This window comes from Penicillium crustosum (genome assembly GCF_028827405.1).
Source record: "Penicillium crustosum strain IBT 35664 chromosome Unknown utg000005l_segment0_segment0, whole genome shotgun sequence".
Classification (NCBI taxonomy): Eukaryota; Fungi; Ascomycota; class Eurotiomycetes; order Eurotiales; family Aspergillaceae; genus Penicillium; species Penicillium crustosum.
The window spans coordinates 937,218-951,377 of NW_026623126.1; the positions used below are offsets into that span (position 1 = coordinate 937,218).

Consider the following 14,160-nt stretch of genomic DNA (forward strand, 5'->3'; position numbering starts at 1 on the left):
TACACTGGATACACTGGATACACAATGGGGGGTTTATCTATCTTTAAGCTCACAATCAGATCCGCATGAAGACAAAGACCCCCTAGTCTATCAGATTAGGAAATGAGGATACAGTGATGCACATGATATGGCGACATTGTTTCTCTGGGCATATCAAAGAGCAAGAAAGAGCAGAAAAATCTAAAACAGTGTAATCATAGACCACTAAACGACATGAATAAGCCGTGTATCATTTGGAGTCTAATGTCTTTGGCTTGTAAAAGCATTGTGAACGCGTGTTCTTGATATAAATGACCGGCTGCCTGCAGAATATGCTTAGTCCAATTCTAAACTTGACCTTCCATACCTTTTCCACGTGTTTACTATGCATGTGCAAGGTCTCCAAAGTCATAGTCCTTTGCACTTTGTCCAGGGGTAGAGGGCAGAATAAGAGTGACCTATGACCTACTAATACAGACAAATATTGGAGTATTATTTGTGAAAATAACACAATGATCTTGTCTCTTAATCTAGTGCAAGGTTTCTATGGGTATCTGTAAATTATCTTCCCTCCCTGGGATACCCGGTACGACTCATCTCACTATCAATGTCCTTGGCTACCTTATGTCAATCATCTAACCTCTAGAGCCATACATCTTGTTGAAAAATACACTAGGAGGAATTAATAGTTGTTTCCCTTTCATAATAAGGAAAACTTGTATTGCTTGTTTGAAAAGGGACAAAGTGTTTTCAGGCAGCTGCCATCAACCTGCCAATAGCCCAAACAGATGAACAAGAGCATATTCAGAGATACAAAATCAAAATCGGTCATAAAAATAAACAACAAAACAAATAACCTTTTGCGCTCTTTCCCTTTCCTGTCGTGTCGTATGTCGTTCACAGCGGAGCCTTGGAGGCCCCGTGACTTGACTTGACCTAACTCTCGCGGTAGAACACAATTTCCCAAAATTTGAACACCTTTCAAACTAGAAAATCCACCGATTCCAGCATAACTTCCAAGCCAAATAGACTCTTCCATAAAGACAAAAACAAATGAAATGACAATATTTCTCAACGGTGATTCTGCCAAGGCTATCGGGCGACCTTGGCCCATGGCATGCTCCTCTCCTACAGCGAATCCCAGGAACTTGACAGTTAGGCCTCTTGCTTGATCTGGGCCTCTTGCTTGATCTGGGCCTCTTGCTTGATCTGGGCCTCTTGCTTCGGCTAGGCCTCCTGTTTGAGCCAGACCTCTTGCTTGAGATGGGTGGCTTCCTGCTTAAACCAGGCCTTTGGCTTCTGCATTGGCAGATTTTCTTCCATTTTACGCTCTAGTTCTTGTTTTCTCAACTTAACTCTCTCTGCGTTCTTCTGCCGGTATTCTCGTCTTTTTGATTTGATTCGGTCTGCGTTCTTGTGGTAGTATTCTCGATGGTACTCTCGCGTTAACGATTTGATTCGGTCTGCGCTCTTGTGGTAGTGTTCTCGTCTTTTCGACTTTTTTCTTTCTATCCGCAAATGTAAATGTAGACATGATGCGCTAAGCCCGGCGGATGGTCGATGAATTTCCCCGGAAACATTCTGGTATGTATCGTAGAAATGTTTCTTTTCTTCAATGGCCTCACCCACATCCAAAGCCTTGTTCATTTCATGCTTCAGTTGTAACAGGTCTAGAATGCTCCCCCAAACAGTGGTTACAACTGGAAGAGCTTCCATGGGTAATTTGGCAATCCAGTAGTCTTTCGCCGGGCTTCAGTTCCTTTCCCCATTGCATGAAACATTTGAGACAGAGCTGGCCTTCTGGCTTTGTGTCCGGAGAATCGGGGGAGTTCTGGGTACGTGTCTCTTCTAAAAGATCTTGGGAATCGAAGGACGCGAGACTGCGCTTAGAGTCGGAGTGGTCAGGAGTGGCCGTCGCTTCATTTGGGTCAATTTTGGGGGCCAATGGCATCTCGGTATCCTTGCAAGATGAATCTGGTTTCACGCCAGTAGCGGGATTCCGTTCCCTAACACTAGCTGCCAAATCAGGGTCAGGCTTTTCAGCCTTGATTGATGGCTCAGTTGGATCAATTTTGGGGGCCAATGACATCTCAGTATCCTCGCAGGTTGGATCTTCCTTTGTAATAGTAGCTGTTTTCTGGTCTTCAAGACGAGTTGCCAAATCAGGATCAGGCTTCTCAATCTTGATGTGTGGCTCAGTGGGGTCGATCTTCGGGGCCAAAGGCATATCGATATCCTCGGGCAATGGTTTTTGATCAACACCAGTAGCGGCCTTCTGATCTTCAAGGCTATCTAGCATATCAAGGTCAGGTTTCTCAACCTTGATCAATGACCCCTTTGCTACATCATTGATATACCTGTTAATACTTCCACTTTCCCTAAGGAGGATAGCTCTTTTATGATTTCGTAGAACAACCTTGTTCATGATCATCATCTGGTGTTTTGACTGGAACAACTCTAGCCCGAGGCTTAAGGACGCTTTCCGAGATGTTAGGCTCCTCAAGCTTCTGTGTGGTCTTGCGCTTCACCTGCGATGAAGCAGTGCGGTCTGCCTTCATCTCTGCGAACGCTTGTTCAAGGCGGTGCGTCCGCCGATGATGATGCTTTTGGGGGGGACCCATGTAGTGAACCCGGTTTAATGAAGTTGCTTGAATGATGAAGGTAGGGGATGGGGATGTGGGGAGAGATGAAGAAGAAAGACGGCCGTATGTCCGTCTTTGTTTCTTTAAATATTGGTTTGTTGCTAGACATGCAACGACTAACAATCCTCTTAGATTGCATAGTGAGATTCTTATTGAAGGATTGTGTAGTAGCTTCTTCAAATGTAGAGGTTTGCCTAATTTGGATTGCTTTTCTGGTTGTGTACAATCTGTACCTAGGGTACTATATAGTAAAAGTGTTTGCTCAAAAGTCTATAGAAACAAAGAAGTTATCTATAACTCTAGATCCTAGATCTCTCTACTCTTCTGCCATGCCATCACATTGACTGTATCAACATGAACCTACTTGTTCTACATGCAATACTGCTGTAACCATCCAACTTCAGGTTGATGTTGATTCTCTTGATTCCCTCCTAAATCTAACAAGAACAAAGCTGGGTATCTTTCGCTCCCAATGCCTATAACGCCTCCTTTTTTTTTTTTTTTTTTTTGGTTTTGATCTCTTTTCTTTTCGAAAGATGAACCATTGAACTCCCCCCAATGCAAATTGACGCTCTGACAATGTATATGAACAGAGAGCGGTAAGAACAAAAAGATATAGAAAATAGAGAGGAGCCAGCGCTCATCTCACACGGTGATCGCGAAATGATCAAATTTCACCCGTACTGGGGCCGCCGCAGCAGAAATTCCAGATGAGCTTTAGGGCTCACCACTTGCCTTTGTCAAATCAATGATATTGGTGCGGCCCCCGCTAACTGAGGATGAGGTGAGCCGATTTTGAGGCTCCGGCTGAGCAGAAAGCAAAGCCTTCTTCCGCTCATCCCGAGCGGTCCGCGCAACCGATTTGAGAATACCTTGAAGGTATTTCCTTGCTCCGTGGATGAGAGATGGGGCCTCCGTACTCTTCTCCAACGCCTCCAGCATACGGGTGACCTGTATGGTTGACTGCATGTGGGGGCAGGCGCGGCGGCCTCCCAAGTGTGCCAAGCCACACAGGCCACAGAACTCGACGCCGGCCTGGCGGAGTGGGCAACACCCAGGGATGTGCCGTTGTTGGCATGCCGCGCAAGGCAGGAAAGCATTTTGGATGCCATCGGTTCCTATATGTGCCACCAGGGGTGGAGATTCAACACGGCGGAACGCGCGGGCTGCCGTTTGAATCATGTATGTTAACCAAAATGTGTTTTAATGCACGCAATAAGGAATGATAGGGTAGACTTAAAACCAAAAAGAAAGAAGAAAGAAAAACGAGTAATAAAAAAAACGCTTGGAATTGGGATGAATTAGTCCTTACCTCGCTGTTCAGCATTCAAGTTGTTACCGACAGCGACTTCCTCTACAGCTCCGCCTTGTTCAGCTCCAGGTCCAGTCTCCTTGTCACCAACCCCAGTGCCCATTGGTTCAATTCCATCATATGCAGTGACCATTGGGTCACCTCCAAGGTCGGACTCAGTCTCATCACCATCGTCGGGTGCCTGGTAGTCATTATCTTCTGCGGTGCCCTTCCGCATCTTGGTAGGCGGTGGCTTGGGGGAACTGGGATTCTCGTCGTCGTCGACTCCTTCGATGATGGTGCTGTAGCGGGGCGCACCGCGTTTTCTCTTACCACGCCCAAGACCCTCAGCTTGTCGGTTAGCCTCCTCGAGCGCTTCACGCTCACGCTCCTGCAGAATCTTCTCCCACACCGTAATGTCCACAGGGGTGTCCTCAGTCTCAGTCACTTCTTCAAGGCTACCTTGATCCTTTTGCCACACCCGGGCGAAATTAAACTGCGCCTGGTCATTCTGGTTGGAACTTCCCTCGTTGGCCACTTGCTCGGCCTGCTCAGCCTGGCTACGGTCCAACAGCTTGTCAATGGAGGGGCTATCATAGGTGATATCTGCCGAGTTATCATCATTGAAGAGAGCCTGGGCACCGTGTTTGAGGATTGATTCCAGGTCTTCTTCTTCATCCTCGTCGGCTTCGATGCGATCGATAAGTACGTGGTCAAGGGCCATCTTGGTTTTACCTTTCTGCATGATCTTTTCCTCCACTGACGCGCGCACTACCAGGTGGAATACAAGAACCGTATTCTTCTGTCCGATTCGATGGGCACGGGACAAAGCCTGCATATCTTGCTTGGGGTTAAAATCCGGATCCATGATGATCACTGTGTCGGCAGTGGCGAGGTTGATTCCCACACCACCCGACCGTGTCGAAAGCAAGAAAGCAAAGAATGGGGAATCCGGCTCGTTGAACTGGTCGATTTGCTGTTGTTTTTCTCTCGAGGACAAACGTCCATCCAGGCGACAGTACTGGAGTCCCAGCCCAGTGAGGAAGTCTTCAACAATGTCAAGGTTTTCTAAGAATTGACTGAAGATGAGGACGCGGTGTCCACGCTCTCGAAGTCGGGGTAGCATCAAATTCAGCAACTGAAGTTTCCCAGATGCTTCGACCAAGCGCCGATGGGAAAGTTGCATATCCAGGGTTTGCTCTTCAATGTCCCGGTTGTAGATGAACGGGTGGCAAAGACACTTCCGCAGCTGAATGAGGATATTGTTCAGATTGTGCCGCTCCGCTTTCTTCAATTGCCCGGTTTGCTTCTTGCAAATAGCCTTGATAAGCTGCGGGCTCCTTCGCAGAATTGATTTGTACAGTTTCTTCTGCACAACGGACATCGAAATTGGGATGATGATTTGCACCATCGGGGGGAGGAACGGCAAAACCTCTGCCTTGGTTCGACGCAGGAGGAATGGCCGAATCATGTCGTGGAGCTTGCGAATGTCTCCCTTGTCGAGGGCCCCTCCGTATTGGGCCTCCAATTGCTCGGCATCGTAAGTTGGGTCGATGAACTGAACCAAATTGAACAACTCTCTAATATTGTTCTGAAGTGGTGTGCCAGTGAGCAGCAACTTGAAACCGAACTTCATGCGACGAAGGCGCTCATAGAGCAGGGTCTTGTCATTCTTGAGGCGTTGACCTTCATCAACCACCAAGCCGGCCCAATTGACACTGGACAAGACTCGTTTGGCCCCATCGTCGGCCATGCTCTCGTACGAAGCAATGACAACATGACAACATAGAGTGCCATTCTTGTGGAACATCTCATACTCCCTGGTCATCTCGCGAGCGAAAGCACTGCCATAATATGTGACAACGCGAACGTCTGGTGACCAGCTCTTGATCTCTCGGCGCCAATTTGGCACAGTCGCATTTGGAACAACGACTAAGAATGGGAAACAGTCGAGCTGTTCGATTAATGCGGAGAACAGCGTCAGGACCTGGATTGTCTTTCCAAGGCCCATGTCATCAGCAAGAATAGCGTTCTTCCGTGTGAAGAACATGTAAAGCAGCCAGTTAACACCATCCAGCTGATACTCCATGAGCTGACCACCAGTCACCAACGCAGGCTGAGCATTCATCATAAGACCCTCGTCAAACTCCTCTCTGCGGGCATCTTTGAGGCGGCTCTGAAGATCTTTCGGCTTCGGGGGGTGGATATCCTCTCGGAGCACCCTGTCCGTAAGAGCAGTTTGGAAGTCCTCCCAACGGGCTGTGTCAGTCTGACTTGGGGGTTCTTCCCAGACCGAGTCTTCATAGGTCAACCCTTTGTACTTGACATATGCTCGCTTCACCATCTCCGCGTTTGCCCGATCCTCTTGGGATTCAGGCTCGATGCGATATTCCACATCAAAGATAATGTCCACTCGCAGATTGTCTTCGGGGACAGCCTCGGCTGTTGTCATAATGGGTTTGGTTGACCGATCTGACTTGAGGAACGATTTCATCTGGCCGGCTGGGGCCTTGGACCAGACCCAGTCTCCAGTTAACCAGGTAACACGGAAGTAGGACTTCTTGTTCCACTTGACAAGATATTCTTTGTCGATCTCCGGGATCATTTCAACCAACCGCGGGACGACATTGACTTCGGGGTTCTTCGGTCTCCAAGCAACGATCACATGGATTGGGTTAGCCCCTGGGGGAGATTCAGAGCAGGTATCGCATTGCCAGTTAGCAGGATCAATGTTAGCACGATCCTTCTCTGCCATGTTCGATAGATGCTGGAGATGGAAGGCTCGTTTGCAGCTATGAGTATCACCAAGGCATCTGACGAGGACGTTCTCAGCATTGTTGACACGAGACATATCCACGTGGGTAATCGGATCTATGCCATTATTGGCTTCCCGCAATTGTTGCTCAGCCTGGGAAGAAAGAGTGTGCCGCAAAGGCTGCGACATGGGTCCTTCGTCTCTGCACACGGCACAGTGGCCCAAATGAGGCTTCATGTCATGCTCTTGGTGCTTGATCCCCAAGCAACGACTGCATTGAAGAATGAAATCACCATCGTCAACCTTGGTGACCAAGTGCTTTCGGCTGCTTCGATCTCCAAGACAACCTTGGTGATATGACACAGTACAACCTTGACAGAAAACCAAAACCCCCTTTTCGGGGTCATGATCTTCATAGCCGCATTGAGCACATAACTGGGAGTGGCACTGTCTGAACTCATTGCCGAGTGGTAGTTCACGAAACTGCTCCCGGGCACCTGAGAACTTTTGCTTAGGTTGCTTAACTTCGCGCTCGGAATATTCGTCATCTTCAAGGCGCTCTTTCATGTTGCGTCGACGAGTTTGTCGCAGACGGGATGATGCTCGTTTGCCTGTATCGGAGACGGAGGACTGTTCAGACCATTTGTGAGTGCGTTGCTTTCGGCCCTTTTGCACACCTCTTTTCAGATGGCGATGTTTGGTTGGAGCATCATCATCATCTTCATCATCGCTAGACTCTTCTGAGTCTTCAATCTCCACGCTGGTGCTATCTTCGCGGCGGGTTTGGTAGTCGTCATCGTCATCTTCATCCCCACTGCGGAAGAAATGATCGTATGAGATTGCTGGGCCACGACGTTGGCGCCTTCGTGCAAGTCCCCAGTCCATGTCTGAATGATAATCTGCAGGGCCATCTCCACCTGAGTAAATGAAGTGTGAAATAGGTTCTTGGTCCATTGCTAGGGGATCAGGACTCTGTGAGTCACGGTTGAATTCACGCAAAGCCTCCGGTCCGTTCTTGAGGCTTTTCAATTTCCTGAGGGTCATCTAACAAAAGTCATTGTCAGTTGGATGGAGTTTGGGATTGATTGATTTATTGATTATTTTCACTTACAGTTTGACGTTCACCACTTTTGAGTCTGACAATGAGCTTTGGCTCATTCATATCAACTGCAAGAATGCGATGAACTTCGAAATGACCAGGCAAATACTCATAGTCCTCAGGGTTGTTAACCGCTGGGGCGATGATCTCAAAAGTCATTGTGGATGCTTTTGAGTTTCCAGTGAACTGTTGCACTGGCTGAAGGGCATTTTCGGAGCCCTTGGGAGTGAGGATGGGAGTCGTGCGAGAGGAAGTGCTCTGCAATTGCGCTAGCAATTGTGCCGCCATGGCGTCGGGGTCTTCAGGTGTTGGAGAATAGACCCTAAATTGAGACATGATCATTTCCTGATCAGATGAGCAACCAGGAAATGAAAATGAAGCTGTAGGAACCGCACACGCGGCTCCTACAAGTGAGGGCTGGGAGACTTCAATGAACTGAAGCTAAGCAGTGAAATGGGTATCGAAATCGATAATGAGAATCTTCCCGAATGGACAACCAAGCGAACTGAGTTGACTGGATGCTCAAAGGAAAGATGAGTACGAATCAACAAAAGAGAGAAATGAATGAATGAAGAGAATGGGAGAAGAAGATCGAAATCGAAGAGACATACACAGAAATCGCGTCCACGTCTAGTCCAGCGCGTAAGGTTGGTTTGATATCCGATAACGAGTATCCGATAACGATAAGCCCGGTTGCGGGTAGAGGCCTATCGCGCAGTTCGATAACGAAGTTCTTGCGGAAGGAGAGGATCTACGAAGACCGGAACTTCGTCGCAATGCTCAGAACTATTTCAAGGACGGGCTTGAATAGTCTTTCAAGAGTGATCAGTTCCTCAAATTCTACAGTCTTGGCTATTCGGCATGCATCATTGAATTCAGCAATTGGGGAGGGGATTCGCAGGTCTCAGTCTGTGGACAGAGATAATCGTCGCGGCAACGAGTCTCGCTTTCCTAAGCGCCAGCGACAATACGAGGGGCAATCCGGAGTGCGACAATACGAGAGATCAGGTGAATCCAATTTCAATGGTCGTCAAACAAACGGAGCGCAGCAAAAATACGGAAGATCAGATCAATCCAACTTGAATGACCGTCGAACATATGGGGCACGGCAATATGGAGAAGAAAACCTCGAACGATTCAACTCTGGAGCACGACGAAATTACGGCCAACGTGACCGAGAATACGGAGCGAGAAAACCCTGGACATCAGACGGTGTAGGTCGTAAAGACTATGATCGCCGTCAATCGTCGCCATGGAATGACAAGTCCGAATCCCCACGACAAAACCGAAAGGAAGAAAAGTTCGAGTTCGACGAGGATGAGTTCATTCGTTCTGGTGATTTCCGAGGACTACCTCGTGAACATCAATCCCGATTCCAATCCCGATTCCAATCGCGAACACGAGATGATCCATTCACACAAGCGGGAAGAGGACGGCCTCCAATGGATGAACCAAGAGAGAAGGAGCCATCAAAGCCAAGGGCTCACCGGATCACAGAGAGAATTCCAGAACGGGTGAAGGACAACGTCAAAGTGCCGGACACAATCCCATACACTACACCGGCATCTGAGTTCGTTTACGGCACCAGTGCCGTGGAAGCGGCGTTGCGCTGCAGCCGGCGTCAACTCTACAAGCTTTATCTCTACCAGGGCACGGAGGAGGAGCTAAGTGCAGCAAAGGTTACAATCCGCAAACTGGCACTGTCAAAGAACATTGCAGTAAAAATGGCATTTGCAGGGTGGGATCGACTTATGGATAAGATGAGTGCTGGGCGACCTCACAATGGGTGCATTTTGGAAGCATCGCCTTTACCAAAATTGCCAGTGCGTGGTCTCCAGGCTGTTCCATCTATATCCGAAGAGTATTTCCGGACGGAGCTTGCGCCACAAACCCGGGAAGAAGCTGCGGTAAATGGCACCGATGATCGTATCCACATCCATCATCCTTCCCCGCCCCCGCATCAAACTGAACAACGCCATCGATACCCAATTGTCTTGTTATTGGATGGAGTGGTCGACACCGGCAATATGGGTGCCATCATCCGCTCATCCTATTTCTTAGGTGTCGATGCAATTGTTCTAGCTGGTCGCAACTCCGCACCATTGTCTCCCATCACAATTAAATGTTCTGCTGGTGCAGCTGAGAATATGCCTATCCTTCACGTGAAAAATGAAGTTGATTTCATTCAGCGATCCCAGCAGAATGGGTGGCGGTTCTATGCTGCGGATGCCCCAACCCCTGGCTCCGTGTCTTTGGACCGCATTCCGGCCGATGGCGATCAAGGCGGGGCTCAATTGCCCAGCACTACTGCGCCGAGTGTCATAATGATGGGCAGTGAGGCTACTGGATTGAGTTCGCATATCAAGTCGCATGCAGATGCAATCATCAGCATTCCAGGCGCCCGGCAGAGTTCCATCCTAGGCGTTCAATCGGATCCTGCCCGTATCGATAGTCTCAATGTGAGTGTCGCCGCGGCACTACTGATGGAGAAGTTCCTGCGAACACCCATGACTGTGGGTGGTGTCCCCAAGAAGGAAAAGAACATGGAAAAGAGCATAGGAAAGGAGAAAATGTGGTAATCTGACTGTTAATAACTATGTATTCTAGCATATACTCTGCATCTTTGTACAATAGCACATAATTGGAGTTTTTGATTTGAAGTTCTTTGTTCTCGACTTGTTCTGAATTAGGGTTAATCACATCACGCATCTTGCATCTTGAGGGGGGAAATCTCCTCAATTTTGAGACTACCGTTGCTTGATGCATTTAATCAAAGAAACATCAGGATCCATAACATAAAACCACACCCATTAAAAAATAGCTTTTAGGGTGAGATATACCGAAACCCGTGGCCGAAGTCGAGTTGTGGAGTTTTGTGGGGAACAAACCGGGGGGTCTGTGGGGGAATCGACCCAAAGGAGAAGTCTTGGAGATCCGGATATCCTTAAGATCCGGATCTCCTTAAGAAGTCAGTTCCCTTCAACCCTAACTCTTAAGGTGTGTGTCTTTATCTTGAGCTTGTGTATAAAATACTCACTACATACTTTATCACTCCATAGGAAGATCCGATCCTTGCTTCATATTCATCAAACCAGCCCCGCCATGATTCCACAAAAACAGATCCCAACCACAGCATTCGTGGTTGAGAAACCAGGAGCTCCTTTTGTTCTTCAAGATGTTGTTCTTGATGAAGTCCGGGCAAATGAAGTCTTGGTGGAAATGAAATATACAGGCCTTTGCCACACGGTATGTATCATCCGCTTCCACAACGAACTGCTCCAAATAAATCAGACTAACAAAATACCCTCAGGATATCGTCGTCCAACAGGGCGCAATTCCTATCGGTGATTATCCTGCCGTACTAGGTCACGAGGGTGCCGGAATCGTCCGCCGCGTCGGCAGTGGCGTGAAGGACAAGTCCCTCCAAGAAGGCGACCTTGTCTTCCTGAGCTTCAGCTCCTGCCACGAAGAGACATGTAGTCCCTGTAGCAAAGGAAAAAATGGATTCTGTGGTAAAATGACACCTATTAACTTCGCCGGTGCTCGAGGTCTCAACGCTGCCGAGTCACCCATCTCTTTTCCAGACGGAAAGGGCCCAATCCGTGGCCAGTTCTTCGGTCAGTCCTCCATGAGCAAGCTGGCTGTGGTCGACGAGCGGTCGGTCGTTAAGTCTCCTTCGGCGTCTGGAGTCACAGTCGAAGACATGGCCGTCCTTGCTCCTCTTGGGTGTGGGTATCTCACCGGTGCTGGCACCGTATTCAATGTCCTCAAGCCCACACCGACAAGTCGCTTTGCTGTTCTTGGCATGGGTGCTGTTGGGGTGGCGGCTATGTTAGCTGCTCGGTCTCAGGGAGTCGAAACAGTTATTGCGGTTGATATTGTTGATGAGAAGCTCGAGATGGCGAAGTCTCTTGGTGCATCGCATACGTTGAACACAAAGAGTGTATCCGATCTTGCGCAGGGGCTATTGGATATATTCCCGGATGGGGTTGACTGTATTCTCGATACGACGGGTGTAGTTCCTCTGCTCGAGGCTGCCGTCAAAGCTTTGGGTCATGAAGGTACTCTAGCTATTGTTGGCGTGGCTCGTGCTGGATCATCCCTCAATATCGATCCTTTGGAACTCATGATGGCCTGCAAACGTGTCGTTGGTGTTATCGAGGGCTGTGCAAATCCCGCTGTGGTGAGTCTTTTTTTTTTTTTTTTGGACAATCGCCCGAGTCGTGACTAACATTTTGTCACTGTTCAGATTGTTCCACAACTGATTGATCTATACAAGCAAGGGAAATTCCCGGTTGATAAGCTTGCTAAAATCTATGCCCCGGGCGACTTTGAGCAAGCCATGGCGGATTTACACTCTGGAAGCGTAAGTGCTACAACATCAATCTTTCAAAGAGACAGGCTAACAGGTATACTACAGGTCATTAAGCCCGTCATCAAATGGGCAGACCTATGATATTATGATTTGAGTATGCATATGAAGGCGCTTTTTACTTGGTTGCTGGGATTGTTTTCTGTTAGGGGATTGTAGCAAGTTCCTTTTCTGCTCATATAGCGGCAAGTGCATTCTGCAGTGAGTACATATAGAAATGTTCGCTACACTGTCCATGCTTTAGCCGCTTTCCAGTACATCTAGGAATAAGTCTAAAAGGACTAGCCAGGTACCAAAAAGACATGACAAGGTCGCATAAGCGGCCGATTATTCTTGTAAATGGACGTTTGGAATGTCTAAGTGTATATCGCAAGCGTTACAGCCCAATATTTCATGGTGCATATGCTTAGCTAGACTCAGAAGGCACAGAAAGATTCTGATGGAGCTCCTTTCGCTGTACAGCACCGAAGCGAAGATTACCGACATCAAAGACCTAACCATCGGATTAGCTTGTGCAACTGTGAACTCCCAAAAGGTGTTTTACTTACTGCATAGATGGCCTTCAAGAAAGTATCACCTAGAATATCCATGGTCATAGTACCACGACTTTGGATGCCTCCATAGACATAACCAGACTTAGCCTCCGCAAATCCGAGATCTTCCTTCTGCACAACAAATTGCTTATCACCAACAGCAAATGAGATAACAGGCAACTTATCAGCCGATGTGTTGGATGGGAAAATCCATCCCTGGCTGTTATCGTCATATTCCGCTCCGGGGATAGCATCATAAATGGCCTGACAAGTTTCATCATCCACCAGCGCCAAAGTAGTCCCTGTATCAGCAATAGCCTTGTTGCCAGCCCGAGAAATAGACTTCCCATTCACCGTTGCTGATGCAGAATCAAACAGCCAAAATCCCTGACTGTTCTCGACGGGCGTGTAGAAGATCTCTGCCTCAGCGGCCTTCACAGTGTCCTGATCAATATAACCAAAGGTATAGAACGACTCGCCCTTATCCGGCTCATCAGAGTCTCGCCATGACCCTAGTTTCGCCGTGAAGAGTTCAGCCGACTTCGGGATATCGGATTGCGAGATCATATTCTCCACAGGCGTGCTCACGGCCTCGGGCTTGACAGTATTGATATTACCGAATGCAAGTCCCAGCAGCCCATCACCAGTACCTTGTGCGAATTGATCGGACAATACATCAGCGATCTCAACAGCCTGGTCTTTGATCACCAGGCCGCCGATGTTGACATTATCGTTGCCGACCGTGCCAGAGGCAGAAGAGCCATCACCGTACTTGATCTGCCACGTTGAGCCATCTTTCTCTTTGAACGTGCTTGATTTGGTCGGATCAAAGACTGTATGGTTTTTGTTGTCCGACAAAGTCTTAGACGGCAAATCCGTGGACCAGACCTAGACATTATTAGCCACTGTCGCATCACACCGGAGAAAAACAGAAAGAAATTTACTTACCCATAGATCGGCGGACCCAGTATCGAAGTCCAAACTGAGCGTTTGCGCAGGTGTACCAATACTAACTTCTGCAAGATACATCGAGTCATTCTGGATATCGTGGGCACCCACTTGTCCAACCTGGTCGCTAACAGCGTCTTTCTTTTGCAGCACCTGCTGCAACCGAGCACGGCCTCCGATGGGCTTATCGGTAAACTGTCGGCCAGTCTGTACCATTGTAGTACCGAGGAAATACGGGCCGCCCTTAGTTGGGGTGAAGCGATACTTGCGCATGGCGTACAAGTACGACTTTGTGCCAGACTTCTGGTAGTGCGGATTCGCGATAAGGCTGATTCTAGTCGCCATGGTGGGGGATGTGTATTGTTTGGATTTGAGGGGTTGAGGATGGATGGCTAGGACGTGGGGTTTACTTAAGTACTTAAGCTGGAATATAATATAATAATATCATGCAATGAACTGGGAGGGGGTGTTTGAAACTAAGCGTCGTCATGGCGTTTAAATATTACGATGCCTAGCAGGCGAGTCATTTACTAGTTTTATG

The 14,160-nt window shown here is 48.2% G+C and overlaps 5 protein-coding genes across 5 annotated transcripts; 2 read left to right on the plus strand and 3 right to left on the minus strand.

The window, feature by feature from the left end:
- Positions 1-1,206: 1,206 nt before the first annotated feature.
- Positions 1,207-2,600, minus strand: N7487_011038 (uncharacterized protein; the record flags this gene model as incomplete). Its single annotated transcript, XM_056878768.1, has 3 exons — positions 1,207-1,718; positions 1,768-2,319; positions 2,396-2,600. 3 exons carry the CDS (start codon positions 2,598-2,600, stop codon positions 1,207-1,209), a joined length of 1,269 nt encoding a protein of 422 aa, XP_056724087.1.
- A 738-nt stretch (positions 2,601-3,338) lies between these two features.
- On the minus strand, positions 3,339-8,108 carry N7487_011039 (uncharacterized protein; the record flags this gene model as incomplete). The annotated part of the gene is made up of 3 exons (XM_056878769.1): positions 3,339-3,787; positions 3,934-7,711; positions 7,779-8,108. The coding sequence occupies 3 exons, from the start codon at positions 8,106-8,108 to the stop codon at positions 3,339-3,341; spliced, it is 4,557 nt and encodes a 1,518-aa protein (XP_056724088.1).
- A 434-nt stretch (positions 8,109-8,542) lies between these two features.
- N7487_011040 (RNA methyltransferase, TrmH family) lies at positions 8,543-10,345 on the plus strand (the record flags this gene model as incomplete). The annotated part of the gene is made up of 1 exon (XM_056878770.1): positions 8,543-10,345. One exon carries the CDS (start codon positions 8,543-8,545, stop codon positions 10,343-10,345), a length of 1,803 nt encoding a protein of 600 aa, XP_056724089.1.
- Positions 10,346-10,868: 523 nt separating this feature from the next.
- On the plus strand, positions 10,869-12,222 carry N7487_011041 (NAD(P)-dependent alcohol dehydrogenase; the record flags this gene model as incomplete). The annotated part of the gene is made up of 4 exons (XM_056878771.1): positions 10,869-11,012; positions 11,077-11,949; positions 12,016-12,132; positions 12,187-12,222. The coding sequence occupies 4 exons, from the start codon at positions 10,869-10,871 to the stop codon at positions 12,220-12,222; spliced, it is 1,170 nt and encodes a 389-aa protein (XP_056724090.1).
- A 322-nt stretch (positions 12,223-12,544) lies between these two features.
- N7487_011042 (pepsin-like aspartic protease) lies at positions 12,545-13,964 on the minus strand (the record flags this gene model as incomplete). Its single annotated transcript, XM_056878772.1, has 3 exons — positions 12,545-12,631; positions 12,687-13,559; positions 13,620-13,964. 3 exons carry the CDS (start codon positions 13,962-13,964, stop codon positions 12,545-12,547), a joined length of 1,305 nt encoding a protein of 434 aa, XP_056724091.1.
- Positions 13,965-14,160: the final 196 nt, after the last annotated feature.